The sequence below is a fragment of the Melospiza georgiana genome, chromosome 6, assembly GCF_028018845.1.
Source record: "Melospiza georgiana isolate bMelGeo1 chromosome 6, bMelGeo1.pri, whole genome shotgun sequence".
Classification (NCBI taxonomy): Eukaryota; Metazoa; Chordata; class Aves; order Passeriformes; family Passerellidae; genus Melospiza; species Melospiza georgiana.
The window spans coordinates 28,323,973-28,344,892 of NC_080435.1; the positions used below are offsets into that span (position 1 = coordinate 28,323,973).

Genomic DNA, 20,920 nt, shown 5'->3' on the forward strand with positions numbered 1-20,920 from the left:
TTTTGCCATGATTAATTTATATAAATGGAGTGAAAGATGGAATTGTTGTCCCAAGACACTTCATGAGAATGAAGCATCTATCCCATCAGCCGTATTTCAAATATCAGTTCAGTTATCTGGTTAAAAAGCTTCATTGGATGTTCAAATATAGGAGATTTGGGTAGTCGGTGGGGAGTTCAGCTCCTCTTGTATGGTTGGAAGAAAAAGCACAGCTCTGAATTATTTTCCAGAGGGTAAATCAAAAGTGGCTTAATTTAATGAAATTCACTGTGCTCCATATTTGCTCTGTCTAGCTGCCCTCCTGCCTCTCTGAGGAATTCCACACACACTGCATCATGTGTGCCTCCACTTCAGATTGAAATTGCCATTGCCACATGAGGAACTCCTGCTTCCAGCCTTGCTTTTGTTCTGCTCCTCACTGGGGGGATCTCACTTACTTCACTACCCCTAGGAAAGGGGTATTTTTTGGTGATACCATCGTGTTAAATCTGCTCACCCAAGGCCTGACAAAAGTCATGGAAGATGGAAGGGTTAACACCTGGTTAAGTCTTGAAGAGTTCATCTTCAGTGCCTGCAGTTCATGAACCTCAGATGCTCAGCTAAACTAGAGCAGTGGAGCAGGAAGATTTTGTCCAGAGCAGAAACTGCCAGTGTTTAAGAAAACAAACCATAGCCCTTTTTCTCTAGCAATAAGTTCTCTATGGCATGAGAAATCATCTAAGAACCATCTAAAATGGTTTGGGTTGGAAGGTAACTTCAAAGGTAATCTAATTCCAACCCCCTGCCATGGGCAGGAGAATCTTCATGGATGGAGCCCCATATAAACTGGGATGGATCCTAAACTTCTCTGGGCAACCTGTGCCAATGTTTCACCATCCTCATGGTAAAAACCCCTTCCTTATATGTAGTCTAAATCCCTTTCAGTTTAAAACCATTACCACTTAGCCTGTCACAACAGGCCCTGCTAATAAGTTTGTCTCCATTTTCCTCTAAGCCCCCTTTAGGTGCTTTCAGAAGAGTTGTTACCAACTCAATTTAAAAGAAATCAAAAGGGTTGTCTGAGTTTTTTTTCATTTTTTAATCATAGGCTAAATTAGCATTTTCTCTTTTGCTGTGCTTAGTTTATATAAACATTTATCTGGAAATTGTTTTACAAAATAATATAGAGACTAGCAGAGTTTAAAATATTGCTACCCATCACCCAAAATATGACAGCACTTGAAATCAAAGTTAGAATTAAATATAGCCAGTGACAAGTGCATTCAAAATGTTCTGACAGACAAGTAGAAGGAAACATGTTCATAAGATTAAGTAATTGTTTATACAGTTCAGAAATTACTGGAAATAGTCAAAAATAGCTAAATAAAGAGCAGGTTATTTGAGAAGACCTGCTTAAGATTTTTGAGAGGAAAACACGTACAAGTTCTTTGTTGTGGAAATGATAGTGATAAATTTGTAGTGACAGGAATTAATTGAAAGGTGTTTACAGTATGGAAAGGCCGTGCTTGAAGTGTTTGAAAATGGCTTCTAAACCCAGAATTTCCTTCCTGTTCTCTATACCACATGGAACAAGCAAGGATAGCAGCAGTAAAAGTTCTGTTGGCAGGAGAGACTGTGGATAGAAAAGTTTGGTTTGTTGCTTGTTTTTGGTTTTTTTTATTACTTTGATGGTTTATTTAAAGCTAGAAATAGTGTTGCTAAGCTGCAGGTAATAAATTAATCTTATTCACAGCTGATAATCTGAGGAATGATAAGGAATTTTGCTACGCTTTTCAGATTTCAAATATAACTTTCAAGGGCAGATCAGACTGAAACATTCCAGTTAATAGAAGTGGGCATCACTATAACAATAGAATACTCTGAACTGGGTTTGGCAACAGCATTGTGGTAAAGAATTTGGCAGAGCATTATACTTTTTATTACCTGAAGTGATCAGTTATCTCATTTTCTTGCTCTAATCCCACTTCAGCTGCAGCCAATAAAAACCTTGAGAGGACCAGAATCAAATGTTTCAGAGCTCACATTTTCATCAGCTGTGGTGAGGAAATGCACTTCCACGTTGTACTTTGGTTCTGCTGTTCCAATGAATTCACAAAAACTCCAACAACCCCCTGGCCTATAAATGCATAATTGATAGAACATAGAGCAGGCTTTATTATTGCAGCAGTAAACAGGTTCAATGATTTATTTTTCAACTGACACAGCCAGAGATCACTTTCCTGACCCTTATAATTTGCCCTAATTAATGAACTGTCTTGTTTTCTAAAATGTTGCATGCTGTAATCTTCTGTGATGCTGAAAAGGTTGTTCTGGAAAATTGTTCAAGGCAATGGCTAACAGCACTTATAGTGACACGTTTAAAACAGAATATTTGTGTTTACCAGTGTTTTGTTTAGACAGTTCTGTTTCCAACAGTCATAGTAGATCTCTGTTAAATCACTTAAAATCCACTGTCTTTCCTAAAGGTCCTGGAAAGAAACACCAAAATCAAAACTCTGACAGTTTAAATCTCTATACAAGTTAACTTGCTGCTGCTTTGCTCCTCAAAAATCTTCCTCCTCCTCTTCCTACTTAATCACAAAATGCTTTGGATTGGGAAAGGCCTTAAAGATCATCGAGTTCCAGACAGCCTGCCATGGGCAGGGACACCTTCCACAGGACCAGGTTGCTCCAAGCCCCATCCAACCTGGCCTGGAACTTTTCCAGGGATCCAGGGGCAGCCTGTGCAGCACCACCCTCACAGTAAAGGAATTTTTCCCAATATCCAATCTAAGCCTGGTCTCTGTCAGGGTCATTTGCTGCTTTATGTATTCTAATAGCAACTCCATTTTCAAAAGAAGCTACATGTAAAATTTGCAAGCGTGGCAAAATAAATGAATTTGAATTTTAATCTAAATTCATAACTCCCTATAGTCTGTCTCTTGTTGATTTTGCCTCTGTTAACCCTGTTGAATTATGATTTCGAAAGAGAGACCAGATACAAGGTAAGAGGGGGCCACGAGTCAGTGCATGAAAGAAGGAAAACAAACTCAACCCAGACAAGTGGCATTCAAAGGAATTCTGTCCCTCTGCAAGGAGAGGTAAGTTTACACTGTATTCAACTAAATTTTAAACTTTGTTCCTTCTTTGCAAAAGGCAGGATGTGTCTCCCAAATTATCATGCTGTGTGCAACCAGTGTTTGAATGTCAGTCCTGCACATTCTCAGGGTCTAAGGTGCAGACTCCTTGAGTAAATTTGAGTGTTTTACTCTACTGAAAGGGCATTTTACTGCCCAGAGCACTACACCATTGATGTTTAACAGTTACACCCTCTTAAGTTTTTTTTATTAATTATGAAGGATGAGATTTTTCTTGCATTTGATGGAATCAGCTGCAAATAATTTGTAGGAACAGTAGAAAAATCAAATGTCCAGTGATTGAATGGGATTCTGTACGATTTCTGTAGTGTGTTTAAAATTTGCCTTTGCCAGATGTCTGTAGCACCATTACAGAATCTCTGAATGGTCACAAGCCCCGTGAAATCCCTTTCCTTTGCAGTGCTCCTGTCAGTTCCGTAAGTTAGTAATTTTTGAGTCCCAGGAAAAATTTAGGCAAAAGTGTGCCCTAGAGCTCAAAATGCACATTAAAAAAATTGAAAAATTGTTAGGTAAATGAAAGGGAAATATGGGAGAGTGTTTTTGCAAGCTTATGATTGCATAGCTTGTCATCACCTTGTATTTTGATAATCAACAGTGACCTCACACAATTCATTTATTTCAGTCTTACAGAACTTCAAGAACTTCCAAATGCTTTCACAAGCAGGGCAAAAGTGAATTGAAACATCCCAACATGGGGACTCCCCCATCTCTCAACAAAAAAATGGAGGTGGAGAGAGATTTGTGACTCACCAAAAGCCAAATTGGATGGTGAAGCTTTGTGAACAGGAACACCAATGGCACTGCTACCAACTGCATTGTACTTGTTTTTCCAAGGGGAAGACTTCATTGTGCAGCACTGTCAGTGTGCCCCCTTTACATCCCAAGACTTGACGTGTTTCCATCATTACAAAGACATTTACAGATTGAAAATCTCAAATTTCTGCATCTCGCTCAACAACACAGTAGCTTCCAGTATGTTAAAAAAATAAAATTCAGTGAAATATTTCATATTCATTTCAACCCTTAATCCTTTAACTTATAAAGTGGATTGTAGGCACCAAATTGAAATAGAATTTGCTGTTGTCAGCATTGACTCAATGAGGGGGGAAAAAAGAAGATGTAAAATTCACGGTGGCTACAGCTGTAGATACAGAAAGTGTCTTGACACAGAGAACCAATAACTCCCTGGAGTTCTTGACTCTTGATTTTTGAGCTAATATGATGTTTCATTCTACTTAAAGGAATCATTTTGTCATCCCTTTAGTGGCAGACACATTTATTAAAGTGCTTCTGGGGGTAGGTTGGGCTTTGGTTTGAAAGTTAAGTGTTTCTCTTTACATTTCAGTCTTTAAACCATGAAAGAAACATTAGCTGTGAAACCTGAGTATCTTTTTAAAAAGGGACAAATCTCTGGCTTTTTGCTCAACATTCACTGGCCCACACTATTCTATTTCCTCTCTTTGACCTGTTCAACATCAAAACAATTTGATGCAAGTGTGCTTTGCCAGAATTGGCAGTGTGCTTCCTTTTGATGCAAAATTATCACACAAAAATACAACCAATTAAGTTGTGTGACCAGCAATGTCTAAACCAAACCAGTGTAATCCACTAGCAGTACTATAAATATATATATATGTATATTTGACAGATCAAGCCATGAAATAATTTTTGCACTCAAGTCCATTACAAGAATGAATAGAAAATTCACCCAGCAAAGAAGTGAATATGTCAAACAACAAAGTAGACTTCCTATGGTGGTTTAAAATATTAAGTCACAAAAAATAGCTAGTGTCAATATGAGCAATTAAAATACTGTTCTTTCTGAAGAAAAAGAAGATGAAACTATTAATGAAGAATCAATAGTTTGATGAGATGGCTCATAAGGAAGAGGGCAGCACTGCAAGACTTGCTCTTTCTGCATTCTCTCCTCTTGGCACATTGCCTTTGTGCAAAGAACAGTCCTGCAGCCTTTGTGCCAGGTGCCCTCTTTTCCCAAACGGGAACTTCACTGCTCCCTCGTCGTCCAGAAGATCTTTCACATTTCTGTAAATCATCTTGCAATATGCAAGGAAAGCGCGCACTTTTCTCAAAAGCATGTTATGTTCCAGCAACCCGCCCCGAGCCCAGCAGCAGGTGCGTGCCTAGGGGCCAGGGAGGGACATGGACTTTCTGAAGAGCCGGGGGTGCCTGGGGGGCCCTGGGTAAGGGGGTGGGGGCACGGCGTGCTGGCCATCAGAGGCCACTGCCTGCTCGTAGGTGGGCAGCTCCGGGTCCTCGGGAAGGGGGCTCAAGGAGAACTCCTCGTGCCTCCTGAAGATGTTGGCTGAATTCCTTCTTCTGCTCCTCGCATAACCCATGTACCTAAACAAAGGCAACAGCAGGTGAGTGGAAAGTCCTGCTTTAAAGGGAAGCAAGAAGATGAAGTATTGTGTTTGTGGGATGAAGGAAGGAATGATGAATGTGGCTCCGTGTTCTCAGAACATTAATTTATTATTTTAGGACACTGTGCTATATTAGAGAATGCTATACTAAACTATGCTAAAGAATACATACAGAAAGGATACTTACTGAATGCTAAAAAGATAATAATGAAAACTCCTGACTCTTTCCAGAGCCCCAAAACAGCTTGGCCCTGATTGGCCAAAGAGTGAAAACAACTCACAGCAGAATGCAATGAAACAATCACCTGTGGGTAAACAATCTCCAAACACATTCCACATGTGAGCACAACACAGGAGAAGCAAATGAGATAATTATTGTTTTCCTTTTTCTCCGAGGCTTCTCAACTTCCCAGGAGAGAAATCCTGGATGAAGGGATTTTTCAGGGAATGTGAATGCCACAATTAAGTCTTAAGCACAAAATAAACAAAACCCCAAACAACCCAAAAAAACCCCACAAGAGAAAAACCATGCTTTCAGTGATCACAAAGACCAGAATACTCTCTCCAAACCACAGGGTAAGAACAGCTCAATGATGTGACATTTATAGAGAAGAGGAAGCACAGAATCCTTTTATATTCCTTTCAAGATTAGGACAAAGGAGCATTCAGGAGTAGAGACTTGGTAAAAAAGCATTTCCTCCACACTGCTTCATCATCTACTACCACAACTACTTCACATCTGAGGCAGAGCACATGCCATGAGAGAATTCAGCTTATTTGAAAGCACCAACAGAACATGTTAGACTTCACATTGCAGGCCAATTATTCCATCATCTTAGTAAGAATATTTTGAAATGAAGAACACACACACACAAGTTAAAAAAAAGGAAAACCCAAAGGTTTGGGAGTACAATATTGTTTTATGTTTTTGTGTTATTAACTACTGCTGGTGCTCACTTAACTTTGCTTCTAGGCAAGTAAGAACTCGAACTTCCACTGGATTTTCTGAGAACACAATAGTTAGACCAACCCACAGTGATTTTTAAGTGCCACTCTTAAGCAAGAGTTTGTTTTGTGCGTGTTTGGGTTTTTTAAGCAGTGAAATTCCTTACCCTGGTGGCTGCCTTGATTTGCATCTGCTCTTGCAGCAGTAGAAGACAATCAGTGCAATTATAACCAACAGCACTCCAGCAGCAACCAGGCTGATGAGCAGCCCTGTGACGTTAATCTTCTGCAGTGCCTCATCACCTGGAGAGAAAACATGGGTGATTTTCATTCTGTTCCTTCCATCTACGCAGCCTGCAGTGTTCACTGTAAAATACTATTTTAGCACAGCTATTAGGCTGCTCCTTCCACAAATGTCTAACTTGCTGTAAGAAGCTTTAAATCTGAGCAACACAACCCAAGAGAATCATTCACAGTCAACTTAAAACAAAAGCGAGTCGGTGCCCCCTTTTCTCTACAGGAAACTATTGAGATGCCTGTCTTCCAAAGCCTTCCAAATATTCCTTCATGTACTTGTGTCCTTGATCAGATCCAACTGACCATTTTTTATTAAATAAAATTATTAAATTGATTAAAATTAATTAATTAATTATTAAATATATTAAAATTATCTGGCATCAGACTACTCTGAGCCTAAATCAGGCTGTTATATATTACTATTGAAGAAAGAGGGAGGAGACAAAACCAAACCAAACCAAACCACAGGAGCAGCCACAGAATCACTGCCAAGTTACCAACTGTGTAATAAAGGAATGGTCAAGGAAATTACCTACAGACCTATATTGGATCCCACTTTAAGATGCTTCAGGTTTATCATATCAGGAAATTAAAATATCTGTACAGTTCACAGTGATCTTCAGTAAAAAGATAATTTCTGATTTCTTTAACTGATTGCATGCTCTATTAAGAATGTACTATTATAACAACCAGAAAATATGGCAATATAATAAAAAAGTAAAAAGATGACGTACCTAATTTTATGTTGGGGCCTTTAGTTGAATAGTCTTTCCAAAAATCCATCTATAAAACCCAAAAAGAATCAGATTTATATGAGATAAATAAGTTACAGGTTATATTTAATATGGTACCTTGGGCAGAATTTAGCAGTGGCATAAACAGAAATAACTCCTGCTGAGGGATTTGTATTTACTCATCCCATGGTATTTTTCTTCTACAACTTTGCATTAAAATTTCTCAGATCCCAGCTGGTAAAAGAAAAAAGTGCATTTAACTATAGTGTTACCTCACATTTCTGCCAGATGACAATAGAAATTAGGGTATATTCTGACACCAAAAAATGCTTACAATTATTTTTTTTCAAATCCCAACAAAACAGTATTTGAGGCAAAGTTAAATTCTTAAAATTCCAACATTTGAATTCACATCAGCTAGGAAAAATAGTGGGATCCATTTAAGAGAACTTTAACGTTTTATGACCATCAGGCATTAAATGTGTTGAGTTATAATTTTCGCTTTTGCTACCAGGCAAAAGACTCAAGCAAAATTTCAATTTAGCCAATTTGACCTTTTTCTTAGGAAATTGTTAGTAATGGCAAGCTAACACTTCCACCTTTAGAACAGGGGTGAATTCCTCATTCTTTGTGCAGAGCACACCTAGAATCACAAAAAGATTCTTGCTGCTTGCGCAACAACCAGTCTTCAGACAATCCTCAAATTCCTTTATTGAGCTGAAAGGTTTCTCATTGTTTCTTTTTATATTTATATATTTATATATTTTTATATATTTATATATATTTAGATACCAGGTTTCTTGTTAGCCATGTCTAGGTGGGGAGGTAGAATGTGGTGCTACAGGAATACCCAGCAATAACTGAACCGCAGTTTTGCCTCTTACAAAACACTTCTGAGCGTGACACTAGGAGGCAATCAGTCAATTAATACATTTATAATTAATAATGTGAAACATTTAAACTGGATGCTGCTAAGTTACTAAAAAAATCCAGAAGTCTGAAAAATCTAGGAATAGCCACAAGTGGGACTTCTGAAGCTTCATTGGCAGAATTAAAGGCAACATCTAATGTCTTTAAGACAATATTCATATATTAAGACAACACTGATATATTAAGGCATTATTCATATATTAAGACATTATTCAACATATTCAAGTGCATTCACTGTGTACCTAAAGCAAGAACCCCATGTAATTGGGATATCTGCTTTTACAACAAAATAAGCAGTCATCTCTCAGTGATGTGTTAGAGGAGTTACAGTATTTGTGTACAATAATGTATGTTGCAATAATTTCTGTATAAAAATACGGTTATTTAGCCAATAACCTCCCTCATTAAATTAAATTCAATTTGAACTGCTACCGTTTTATCAGGGTCTTCAAAAATTTCTCTTGCTTCTTCATAATTGCACAGTTCTTCATTGCATTCCCTTTCCAGGTTATCGGCTGTGAATGCTTCAAAATCAAATCTGTTGTTCAGAAGATGTCGTCCAATGAATAAATTGGCCTCCCTTGCAGATGTGAACACTAATGAAGAAAACAAAAAAAAGTTGATTTAAAACAAGTTAGGAAGGCTAAATTTGGTATTTTTAAAGAATGGCAAAGATTTTAAAGGAGCACGTTGGGATAATTTCTTCCCCTACCATATCTCAGCTACATACAAGGGAAAGATCAAAGTCTCCTCCTAAAATTTCTTCTTCTCTACTATATTTTCTAACTATGTAACATGAAATAAATGTATTTGCCTTTCTCAAAAGCCATCTCAGCTATTCCTTATCCGGGCCAAGAGAATTTGATTGTCATGAGAACTGCTGGTCCAGTTTTGGTGTGACCCCTGGTGGGATGTCAGCAGCAGTTTTTACTGGAGCTCTTAAGAACAAAGAAATTGTCACACAAAGCAAAATTCAGCCAGATGCAAAGTAAGCAACACCCTGACCTAGTGGGGGAAGGAGACAAGGGTGGGGGAAGGAAAAAACCAAATATACCTTTATCAATATTCTGGTATCTGTGAGTCGCAGTTTTATTTACAGAATTTAGTTTTTAAATCACATCAGCAGACTCCTAGTCATTCTACAATTGTTCTCCTTTCACAATCGTGGCACCAAACTTTATGTAAAGGTGCCTTATTGCCAAGTTTATTTGTTTTAAATTTGTCTGTGATATGAGTTTTACTGACAACATGCATTTCTGAAGATTTCTGAAAAGAAGAGATTCTCTTCTTTTGTGTTCCATGAGGCCTCATGGATTAAGTGGTGAGGTAAGATTCCAGAACAGTGAGTGAAATTATAGAAGGCTTTGGAATACAGGAATGTATTTCCTCACTAGGCATTTTACATAGTCAAGTTTTAGCCTGCTCTTGCTACAGTTTCTTATTTAAAAAAAAAAAAAAAAGGAAAAAAAAGGGCAAAACCAAATTTCTAGTGAAAGCCTAATCTATGTCCACGAAATTCAGGCTATTTGGTTGAGCAAAATGACTAGAGGATTATTTTTGCAAGTGTAATGCAGAAACAGCATTGTTACACACCAAGCTGGATGGCTGAAAAAGGAGATGAGATTCAGGATAAAGTTATTCAGCTACAAATTAGCTTGTGTTCTTGTTAGCCTGTTTGGCAAGATTATCACATCGCTCTGGAATTTTCACCCCAAGAGTCACTGTTAGATCTTGCAGTGCTCTCTCATAACACTCTGCTCTCTGAAAACTGGGAAAAGTGCAGCATAACTTACATATTGGCTGTTTATGGCTTTAATATGATAGAATATTTAAGGAATATGACAGCATATATTTATATCATTTGCACACTGTTACACTGTGTACTGAAGGAGCTACACATGTGTACATCCATTTGGTTTTGTTATTTTAAAGCAACTGTGAGAAAATCTAAGCTTAAAATATTTATACTATACCTAGAGAGTAAGCAGAGAAAAGGACTTAACAAAAACAAAACAAACAAAACTCCCTCAAACAAACAAAAACAAAAGCCAAAATCAAAACTCCCTCAAACCCACAAGTGGAAAGGGAAAATAATTACATGGGGCAAAAAAAAATATTATCAATATTCTTGGTTCAGTGCAAATTACAAAAGTAACTTTGTTCTTCTGAAGCAGAGATCTTCAGTTTTGCTCAGTAGTGTTTCACTCTTTACCATGCAAGTAGTATTAGCTGTCCTTTGAATTATCTTAGAGAACTGATGCATTTTGCTTAAAATGGAATGCATAATCAAACTGCCTGGAGCCTAGAACCCTCAATTCCCAGGGATACATGGCCCATTTTTTCTTTTTAAGAATTTTTATCCATTTATCTGCACTTTTTTCACTTTGTCACATATCTCCATCTCCAACTTACTTGCTACCTGGTGATTGAAACAGTGTTTGAAAAATGAAACAGATGGATTTGAATTGAGCACCAAATGTGAGGGTCCTGAATGCAGTTCTGCAGTCCTTGCTTTGAGAAAATGATCCAGGCAGTTTTAGGGTGCCCAGCATTTAATTATTTAATTAAAAATGCAACCACACAATACTCTCAGTGAAGCAGCTCTGCAGGTAAAAGATGCTCAGAAAATGCTGAAGGGCGACCTCTCAATGCAGGTACCCCTTTGGCAACTGTTCTTTTTTTTTGCTAAATTATTGGATTTTATATATATATATATATATATATATATATATATATATATATATATATATTTTTATATATATATATATATATATATATAATATAAAAATTCAATATTTTATTGATATTACTATTATTGGATATTATAATATTAATATTATTGATATTAATTGGAAACTTCTCTTTCCAACTCTGTCTTTAAAGGAGGAATGGTCTGGGCCTATTGTGAGGTCTCACAGGAGCTCACAGGGAAGGGGCAGCCTGATGTTTCATGCCCAGAGCAAGATGGATTTTAACAAATCATCTGTCACAAGCACTTTTCTGCTAGCCATGGTTTCTGCTCCTCATACTGCCCTGGAAGGAGCCTCCTGCTCCATGTGATGACTTTTTAAAATCTGTCTTAAGGTTTCAGCACTCCTTGTCCACTGAGAAGACTGGACAGCTAAGGCAGGAATTTATTTTTGAAGCCCTTAAAATGCTAACCAGCCTTTGCTTTGTAGTGCTTGAGTCTCTGAGGGGAATTTATTTGTTTTTTACTTCTCTCCCTCTCTCCACAGGGAAGAACTGCAAAAGCAGCACTACGCTTCTCTTTCCAGGTGTTGTAAGGGGGCCTGGCATTGAGAGCAAATAGCAATTTCAAAAAACAACCGAATCAACCATTTCAAACATAAAGCAGTTTGAGATATGCAAATACAACTGTGATGTGCTGAGACAGTACCAAAACAACGCTGTCTTAACACAGGCTTCAAACTTTTTTGAATTTTGATGTTACCTAAAGGATTCTGGTTGTATCAACCACAATAATGCCAGCGGGCTGGAAAAATTTCAATTGTCCCAATCTGCACTTACGACAAGGTCTGATAAATACTTGATATGAACACCAAAGTCAATTATCGCTCATTTCAGCAAGAGGTATTAAAATAATCTGAAATCAGGCATAAAGCAGCATAATTTTGTCATAAAGTAAAAACACCAAAAAAAAACCAACAAAAAACCCCCAAAACCAACTAAACCATAAAAAACCAAAACAACAATAACCAAACAACTAAAGAAGCCAGCAAAGCAAACTTAGAAATAATTTTGGAAAGCACAAAGTCACGTTAAAACTGAGTTACCATCTTTCCATTCCGGTTGCTCCGAGTCCTTTGATCCGCCAGGGCAGTGAGGAAAGGCGAGCACCGTCACACGCAGCTGACACAGCAGCACCAACAAGGCGAGCATGGCCGGGATCTGCCAGACAGAAACGAACGTGAGTTAAGCAGCAGCGACAGCGCAATCCTCTGAAGTGTCAGCGCTGAGTGAACGCTGAGTGAATCCTGATCTGAAGTCATCCAGCGCAAGCACCTACACGCACGGGGGGCTGGCGGCTCCTGCGAGAGGCACCGACCCGAACAGGTCCTGCCTGTCTCTCGCGGAGCTCTGGTTGTGTAACACCGCTCATGTCACCGCTCCGGCCGCCTCCTGCTCTCCTGTCCCGGCCCAGCAGAGCGGCGCCCCCCGGGGAAGGGCCCCGCAGGGTGGGCTCTGACACCGGCAGTGCTGCCTTTTGTAGGAGGTAACAAAATCCCCCCGACGGGAACAGGTACAAAGCCCGTTTTGTCAGAGGGGTGAAATAAACCCGGAGCCACCCGACACGGGTAAAAACAGCATCGCCGCCCGGGGGATGGACGTGCCACAGGCACTGGGGCCACGCCAGGGCGGGGGACAGCCTTTCCTCTGGGGCCCGGGCAGAGCCGGGAGAGAAGGAGCAGCCAGCGCTGCCCTACCTGTCCCGGCGGGACAGCCTTCCCCCGGCCGTGCGGATCGGGTGTGGGACAGCCTTTTCCTGGCTGTACGGATCAGGTGAGGATCAGCCTCTTCCTGGCTGAGTGGATGAGGAGCTGGGACAGCCTTTTCCCTGGGCTGTGTAGATCAGATGTGGGACAGCCTCTCCCGGGCTGTGCGGATCAGGTGTGGATCAGCCTCTTCCTGGCTGTGTGAATCAGGTGTAGATCAACTCTTCTCTGACTCTTCTTCCCCTGGCGGTGTGGGTCAGTCTCTTCCTTACTGTGTAGATCAGCCTTCCCCCGGCAGTGCGGATCAGCTGAGGATCAGTCTCTTCCTTACTGTGTGGATCAGGTGTGGATCAGCCTCTCCCTGGTGGCGTGGATCAGGTGTGGATCAGCCTCTTCCTTACTGTGTGGATCAGCCTTTTCCCGGCAATGTGGATCAGTCGTGGATCAGCCTCTCCCTGGCTGTGCAGATCAGCCTCTCCCGGGAAGGGCGCGGCGCAGTCCCGGGGCCGCACCGGGGCCGCCCCCGCCCGCGCTGCCCGAGCCCGGCCGGGGCCGCCCCGGGGCGGGGCAGGAACGCCCCTGGAGCGTGGGCACAGAGGGGTCACGGCGGGCGCCGGGATGGCTGCAGGAGGGGTTTGCCCTGGGCTTTGTCTCCAGACACCTGCCTGACCCCGCATAGGCAGCGGGTCCTTTCCGCTCCTGCGATCCCTGAGCCTGGCTTTGTGCCCGGGGTTCCCGGCGGTGCTGAGAAGCTGGCGGGGGTTTTTCCCCGGAGGAAGGCGCTGATGGCGCAGCAGTGGCTGTGGCTGAGCCGGAGCGGGGCAGGGTGTGCCCCGTTAAGCAAGCTTGTACCTATCAGCAAGCATTTGGCCATCACAGAGCCTTGTCTCCACCAAACTCTCCGAGCCAGGCAGCTGGAAGGACCAGCAGTAGCTTTACACTTGTTCGTTTTTCTCTTGGTTTTGGTTTGTTTGTCCGTTTTAGTGTTTGGGGTTTGTTTGTTTGTTTGTTTTGGGTCAGCGCCGCTAAACCTTAACCTTAGGGGCTTGAAAGGGGCAGAAATGGCTCCCTGAAATGCAGGAGGCTGGTTTGCACCAGCACACACCCATTCAGGAGCTCCCATCACTCTCCTTCCCACAGCAATGGATCAGGGGCTCTTTTGCCTTCTCCTTCTCGGCTTCCCATGTGCTGGAAGGATTTGTTTAATACTGCGTGCTAGGAATATGAACTATGTGAAAAATTTTGGGATAGGCTGGGTTGGGTTAAAAGCTGTACACCAAAGAAACTCTGGGGATACGTGAGTGTTATGGTTTTGCTACCAGGAAATCCAGGGGCTGACAGTGATTTGTGTCTGTGCTTGCATCTCCAGTAGTGACTTTGGATTGTGTTCTTTCTTTAAGTGCTGGAGTGGCTTGTATATACAGAAACAGGAAAGAGTAGAGTGAGAGAGTATTGGATAACACTAGTGGAAGTGATCAGAAACTCCCTGGAGAAAAACAGAACCTTCTGATGTGTGAAATAAGGGGAACTGTTTGGAGGAATGATGACTGTAGTTAAATATTTACTTTATGACATCAACACGCTGCCGTTCAGAGGTACTTGACGAACATGTAACTTAGAAGCTGGGATGACTCTAATGCTTTTTAGCTGGTGGAACTCTCAACAGAAAATTCTATATTCTGATTGTGTAGGTGCTTATAACACAGTGGAGAACTAAGATAATATTTTAGAAGAAAACAGTATAGATTGTTTATTATCTAGGTAATACCAAGGAGATAAGAATACTTGCCTGCTACTTGTTGGAAGGCAGGGGAAACTAGCATTACTTTGTAAAGGGCCTTACAGCTTGATCCCATGTCCCTCTGCTCAACCCTCATGCTGAGTTCCTACCTGAGTGTCTCAGAGGGTGGAGCCAGCTGTGAAATAGCTGCTGACAGCTCCAGTGCAAGGGCATGAATGTACAAGGGCTCTGTGGTGCATTTCAGTGGAAGTAAAACACCTGCATGCCAGTGTGGGAACTTGTTTTGTGTGGCAACAACAGCTTTGTGTGAGGAAATCTGCTGTACAAGTAGCAGGTAATCTCCATTGTGTTATGGCAGCTTTGTCTATCGCTGTAAATAGAGGGGGGATGAGCTTTTTGGAATTGCTCATGTATGCCTGCCGGGGAGTGGATGTGAATCCTTCCCTGGCCCTGCCCCTATCAGAGGAGAAGGCTCCAGGTGTTAAAGGACTGAGACTGATGGATCGGCCCCATGGAACCTCTGTGCTGGCTCTCACCCCTGCTCTGAAGGTGGAGGAGCAATGCAGCAGCAGAACTCTGCTGGGAGAGGCCCTCAGAGCTTTAACACTCACCAGTGGTTACCCAAATGCTTCTGACTGTGCAGCTTTTAGCAAAAAATTTTGTCTTCTGCCTGTGTGTGCATGGGTGCTTGTGGAGGTTTTTGAAAACCAGGGTAGCTTATTTATTACTGAGATGTAACAAAAAAAAAAAAAGTTGTTATACATTGGTTAAACAGGACAGTTCACATTGGTTAAACAGGACAGTGCAGTCTTTTGCCTTAGCAGAGATTGTAACTTTCTCCTGTGTGCCCCTCTGAGCTCAGACTGAGTTTCCAGCTCTGTGATTTTGGCAGTGAATCCTCCCTCAGGGTGCAGGTAAATGGATGTGTGAGAACTTATGCAGTAGGTAATGACTAGAAGCGTGCCTGAGCTCTGGTTTGCTGTGAGATCATAGAAAAGGAAATGACAAGTAAAAAGCAGTGCTGAGGTTAAATAGAATATTTCCCATGTATATGCAGTTTTTAGCATGGCAGAGCTGTAAGTTCCTTTTGCATATAACTTGCTATTTGTGAAGTATTTTTTCAGGTAAAATAGCTTTGATTAGCAAGCTGTGTAATGAAGATGCTCAAAAGGATGGAGCCATCAATTAAGATATTACTTTCATCAACATTTCCAGATAAATACTAGTATACAGTGTAATACATGCATAATTAAAAATATTTGGAGAGGTGGAAAATAGGAAATTAATTTACATCACTTGTTTTTAACATTGGGTAAATATACAATTAATGTTTCTAAAATATTTGCCATACTAACTGCTACATTTATTTACCTGTATTTTAGAACTTCGCTTGGTTGGTAAAATATTGTTGGAGAAATTAAATATGGTGCTGTTGATTTGAACCAGGAGTGTGTATCTCTCACAAAAGGAAGATGGTACCAATCTATGTTGATGCACTGATCATTTGATTTTGAATATCCTGATTATTTTGCTGCAAATAAATTGTGTTGTGTTCATTTTTACTATTCAGGTATTCATTTCAGCATAGCAAAGAACAATATGCTTTACTGATTTTTGATGAAGAGGACTTTGGATGTAAATATGTCCTATCATAATTCAAGTAATAAGTTTCTTACTGTTCAGTTTCTCATGCAGTTTTTATCAGTTGATCTGATAATGAAAAAACATAAATGTGTAATTAAGAATTACAAATCCTCTTATCAAGGATATGTGGAGTTGTATGTATCTGGTCTGTTCTTTCAAATGGTTTATTATTTGATATCCTGAATCATACTGTATAGATTTGTCCTTTATGCAAAACTGCTTTAAGTTCTTAGTTTTGTTAACTAAATGTCTGTCTGGGCAGCTTGATTTTGGAGTAATGACTTTTTTCTAAAGGTAATTGAATGTAACAGATTTTAACTATAAATTTCCTACAGTTAACATCAAAGGGCTTTGACTGTCATATTTAGGAATAAGCATGTCTAGAATCAAGTGAACCATATCAGTATCTTGGAGAAATCTGGTATCCCATTCCAACAGTACATGCAGGAGGGAATGGTTTTCCTAGATCAGGCCATATTTGAAAAAACTTCTTTTTTGGGTACTCCCTGGTGTCCTTTACAACTTCCTGTAGAAATGCATTGTTTTTCAGTTAAATTGGTTGATCTAATAAAAGATAGAATAAGTATATATATATATAAAACCTTATACACAATAAGTTATTATATATTAACTTATTATATATAGTAAAAGATATAGAATTTATTCTATATATTATATATAATATATCCTGTATATAATATATAAAACAGTTATAAACTATATATAGTTTATTATATATAGCATATATAATAAAATATATAATAAGTAGTATATGAGTATCTCTAATAAAATATATAATAAGTTTTATATATATATATGGTCTTTGACAAATCTATCATCAAGTAAATCTTTATTGGAACCAACATTACTTTTTTAATGATGTTATAGTAGTATTTTTAAATATGCCTCAGATTCAGATACACAAATAATTTCATTTTTAGCTATTGCTTCATCCCCACAAGACATGATAGAATCCTTTTAAGTGTTCATCATGAGCTTCTTTACGATTAAAAATTGAATTTAGCTGATTAACTTCTGCTGAAGTTGTTGCTTTTCTCCTGCTAGTGGAGACAGAAGACTGCTAGTGATTTTCCAATTGAAAAAGTAATATTTTGGCACAAATATCCTATGGCAGTGTAGGGGGAAAAGCAACAACCATGGCAAAAAATAGGGTTTTAGTAGTAAAATTTATAGGATTTTAGGGGCAGGTTCATGTCAATGTCAGTGGTTAAGTTTCAGAATGAAACCTAAGTTCCATGCATGGTTTTTGAAAAATATTTTAGGGTAGGAAAGCGTGCACATAATTTCAATATTTGTTTATTATCCACTAGGTTGTGAGATAATTTGTATTGGTCAGAAATAATCATAAACACTTGTAATAACACATAAATAACAAAAGTAATTATACATTGAAATAATAAAGTTGGCTCCTGTCATAATATTCTAACCTTTATGGCAAAGTTTTTCCATTAGAAATGCTTACAGGGGGACAGAAAAACCTTTGTATTTATTTGAGAGGGAATAGAAATGTCAGCAGTGCTGAAGGGGACACAAATCCTCACTCTGATGTCAGTAATGGGCCCAGTGCTGGCAGCTCCCACTGCAGGCACTGAGAATGCTGCTCCTCTAAGAGGATTACAATTCTCCCATTAAAAATGGTCACTTGCTCAAAATTATTTTAGATGCAGCAAGTTTAATAAGACAAAACCTTTTTTTTTGTTTTGTTTTGTTTTGTTTTGTTTTTGCCATGAGAAAGACTATTAGGTTGTGAGACTTCTACATAGATGTCCTGATGTGAGCATTCCACAAGATGGTTTCTGGAAAACTGTCACCATAAGGTTCCTTGGAAACTACGTGCTCCCAAATATATGGGAGCATACAAATATAGGGTAAATCCAGATACAGGGTAAAAAAAAAAAAAAAAAAAATCACCTGCTATCAGCAGGATGAAAGTCTGCTTCTGGCTTTTCTTGGTACAGTTTTGTTGTGTTTTGGTGAGCTACTTTTTGATTGCTGAAAGGAGCCCAGTTGGGTTTGGTATTTAAGGTCACCGGGCAGGGACAAAAGCTCTTGGCCTCATGGATGAGGGGAGGACATGAAGGAGCTGGAGCCAGGCTCTCTGCCCAGTGACAGGGCCAGAGGCAGCTGGCACAAACTGAGACACAGGAGGCTCCTTTTGAAGGTAAGGAAGCTCTTTTTTCCCCTTTTTTTTTTTAACTGGATGTTGGAACCCTGGTTACTGAGAATTTCAGGGTTTCTGTGCTGGCAGGCACTGACCCCCAAGAGATCACTGCATTGACATGAGGCTGTGGAGAAAGCTTCCAAAAGGGAATGACAGAACTGGGATTGTGGGTGTGGATTTGATTAGAAGTGTGTGATATCACAGGGGGGAAAACTTAAGAGTTTAAGGGTTTAGAATACAGTAATGTATATAAAGCAAGATGGAGTTTTGGGGCGGAAGCTGGTCCTTCTTCACTTTCTCCTCCTTGGGTTTGGGTGGTTTTGTGTAATTGGATAAAACATCCACATTGTGGGCATGGGTGGTTGGTTATTGGGTTAAAAGTAAAGATAACTTAGGTGTCATTTCTTAATTGGACAGTTTATCCTTAAAAGGTCTTTTAGAGAGAGAGATACAGCTCTATTTTTAGTTTGTTGGAGTGAAGTTGTGTAGAACTCACAGTTTGTGAGACTGTAGAATAAGAACTCATAAACATCTGAGTCCCAATAATAAATACCATCTCACAAGTTCAATCCTGACCCTGGCAAAAAGAAATTAAGACTCCACAACTGGGCCCTGGCACAGGGTGCCCAGAGAGGTTTTGGGGTCTCTGTCCATGGAGATTTGCAAAGCTGGCAGCAGTGTCCCTGCCAGGGGTGGGAGGCACTCAGTGACTGACCCCCTGCCAGCCTCACCATCCCCTGGTTCTGTGATACTGGCTTCCAGCAGAGCCCAAGCCCTGATGTTTCCTCTTGATCTCAACTTTATGAGCTCTGGGATTTCTATTTAGCTCCTTAGCTGTTTCTGTTGTGTTCACTGATTTGTCTCAATAACCCATTTCTCTGTGGAGTTGAGATCTTGGACTTCACAGGTTTCCTTTCCTGTCTCTCAGCAGAGGGAGCTGCGTGGTGGCCTCTCAGCTTTCTCCTGCAGCATTTTCATTTAAAATTTGGAATGTCCCTGCTGACATATCAAAGCAGGGTAGACAAAGCTATGTCTTGGAAAGGTTTCATTTCCTAACAAAATGGAGCTTGTGGGTTGTTTGCAGATGAAGTGATGTAGCAGCATATTGGCAGCTTTGGGTGTGTTTTAATCCTGCTCAGCTGCAGCAGCAGTGCAGCTTCTGATGTGCACTAATGCAGAAGATACTGATGTTTCCATCATGCTTGGCATTTACTGCCGTGGCTGCGGGGATCTATTTGTAAACTTTGTTTGTTGCTGTGATACAGGAAGTTTCTGTTTGGTATGGATTTGGTTGTGATTGTGGGAGAGTTGCTTGAGGACTTACTGTGAAAGAGGGATTTTAAAGTTTTTGTTAGATAAGTTGAATTTTCAAGATTACATATTTGCAGTGGTGCAGAAGACAACTTTAACTGAGAGAGGTGCTTTTATCTAAGCACATGGAATGGTTATTAGGGTTGATAATAGATCACATTTTTACTGTTTTTCATGTACTTTTCCCTGCATATTGCACTGGTTTTTTTTATATTGATTTGTATTGATTACAGTTTCTGGAAAATGACCAAGGACATTACACCCATATAAAGAGTAAAGTGAATATTACTGATTTTGAAGAAGTAATCAAACAAAAGTTTTGGTGGTTTTAGTCCAAATGAGAGAATTCCACACGTGTGAGGCAAAGCCAGCTCTGTTGAGGATGAAGTCATTCTTTGCTGTCTTGTAAAATCTGGTTCTAAAAACACTTGTAGACTAGACAGAAGTTTTTCTGAAAAATGTTATTAAGATCAGTGATGAAAAGCTGCCTAAATAGTTTCTCTGCCTAAGAAAATATGCAGAAAATTTAGTTCAGCAGTCTCCCTGTGGAGAGTGTTCCAGCAAGGAGTAGTGGTACAAAGTCTGTCTCTCTTTGCTTTATGGATCCCTCCTTGTTTCCAGCAAAATTTAGCTAGTTTTACAGTTTAGTTTAGTTTTAGTGACTGCATCTCAGATGTTTTATACAATCCTTGACATTTCTATCAAAGGCAAAATATTTCACAGTTTCACAGTGGATGCCAAACTCTAATGCTTATGTTCTTGGGAACATAATCTGTGTTATTCATGTTGTCACGTTCATACAAAGCTATTGGTGTGTCTTAGAGAAGGTTCCTGATCCCTGGCTCAAGATGGTTTGAGGATGCTTTCTATAAAATCCTTTATTTCATTTTCTTTTTTTTCTTTTTGTCTGGAGATTGCAGAGTTGAACATGAAAAGTCTTCTGGAGTTTCCTTGCTTCTGGATCTTGGAGAGCAATTTTTTTTTTTTAATTTAAAAAGATGTCTTGGAAGAAGGGACTTAATATGGTGGGTTTGGCTGTGCCTGTAACAGAAGGGATTTGTGTGACATGGAGGATGGCAGGGCCTTCAACAGCCTCCTCCATAAATGCATGAGGCAATTAAAACAGCAACAAATAATTGGGAGAGGCTCCAGTCTTTCACATTG

General features: G+C 39.9%; 1 protein-coding gene across 1 annotated transcript; it reads right to left on the reverse strand.

Moving 5' to 3' along the window:
- Window positions 1–5,278: 5,278 nt before the first annotated feature.
- Window positions 5,279–12,324, reverse strand: PRRG4 (proline rich and Gla domain 4). The gene is made up of 5 exons (XM_058025456.1): window positions 12,219–12,324; window positions 8,857–9,020; window positions 7,495–7,543; window positions 6,631–6,766; window positions 5,279–5,498 (listed from the first exon to the last, which is right to left on the reverse strand). Exons 1-5 carry the CDS (start codon window positions 12,322–12,324, stop codon window positions 5,279–5,281), a joined length of 675 nt encoding a protein of 224 aa, XP_057881439.1.
- Window positions 12,325–20,920: the final 8,596 nt, after the last annotated feature.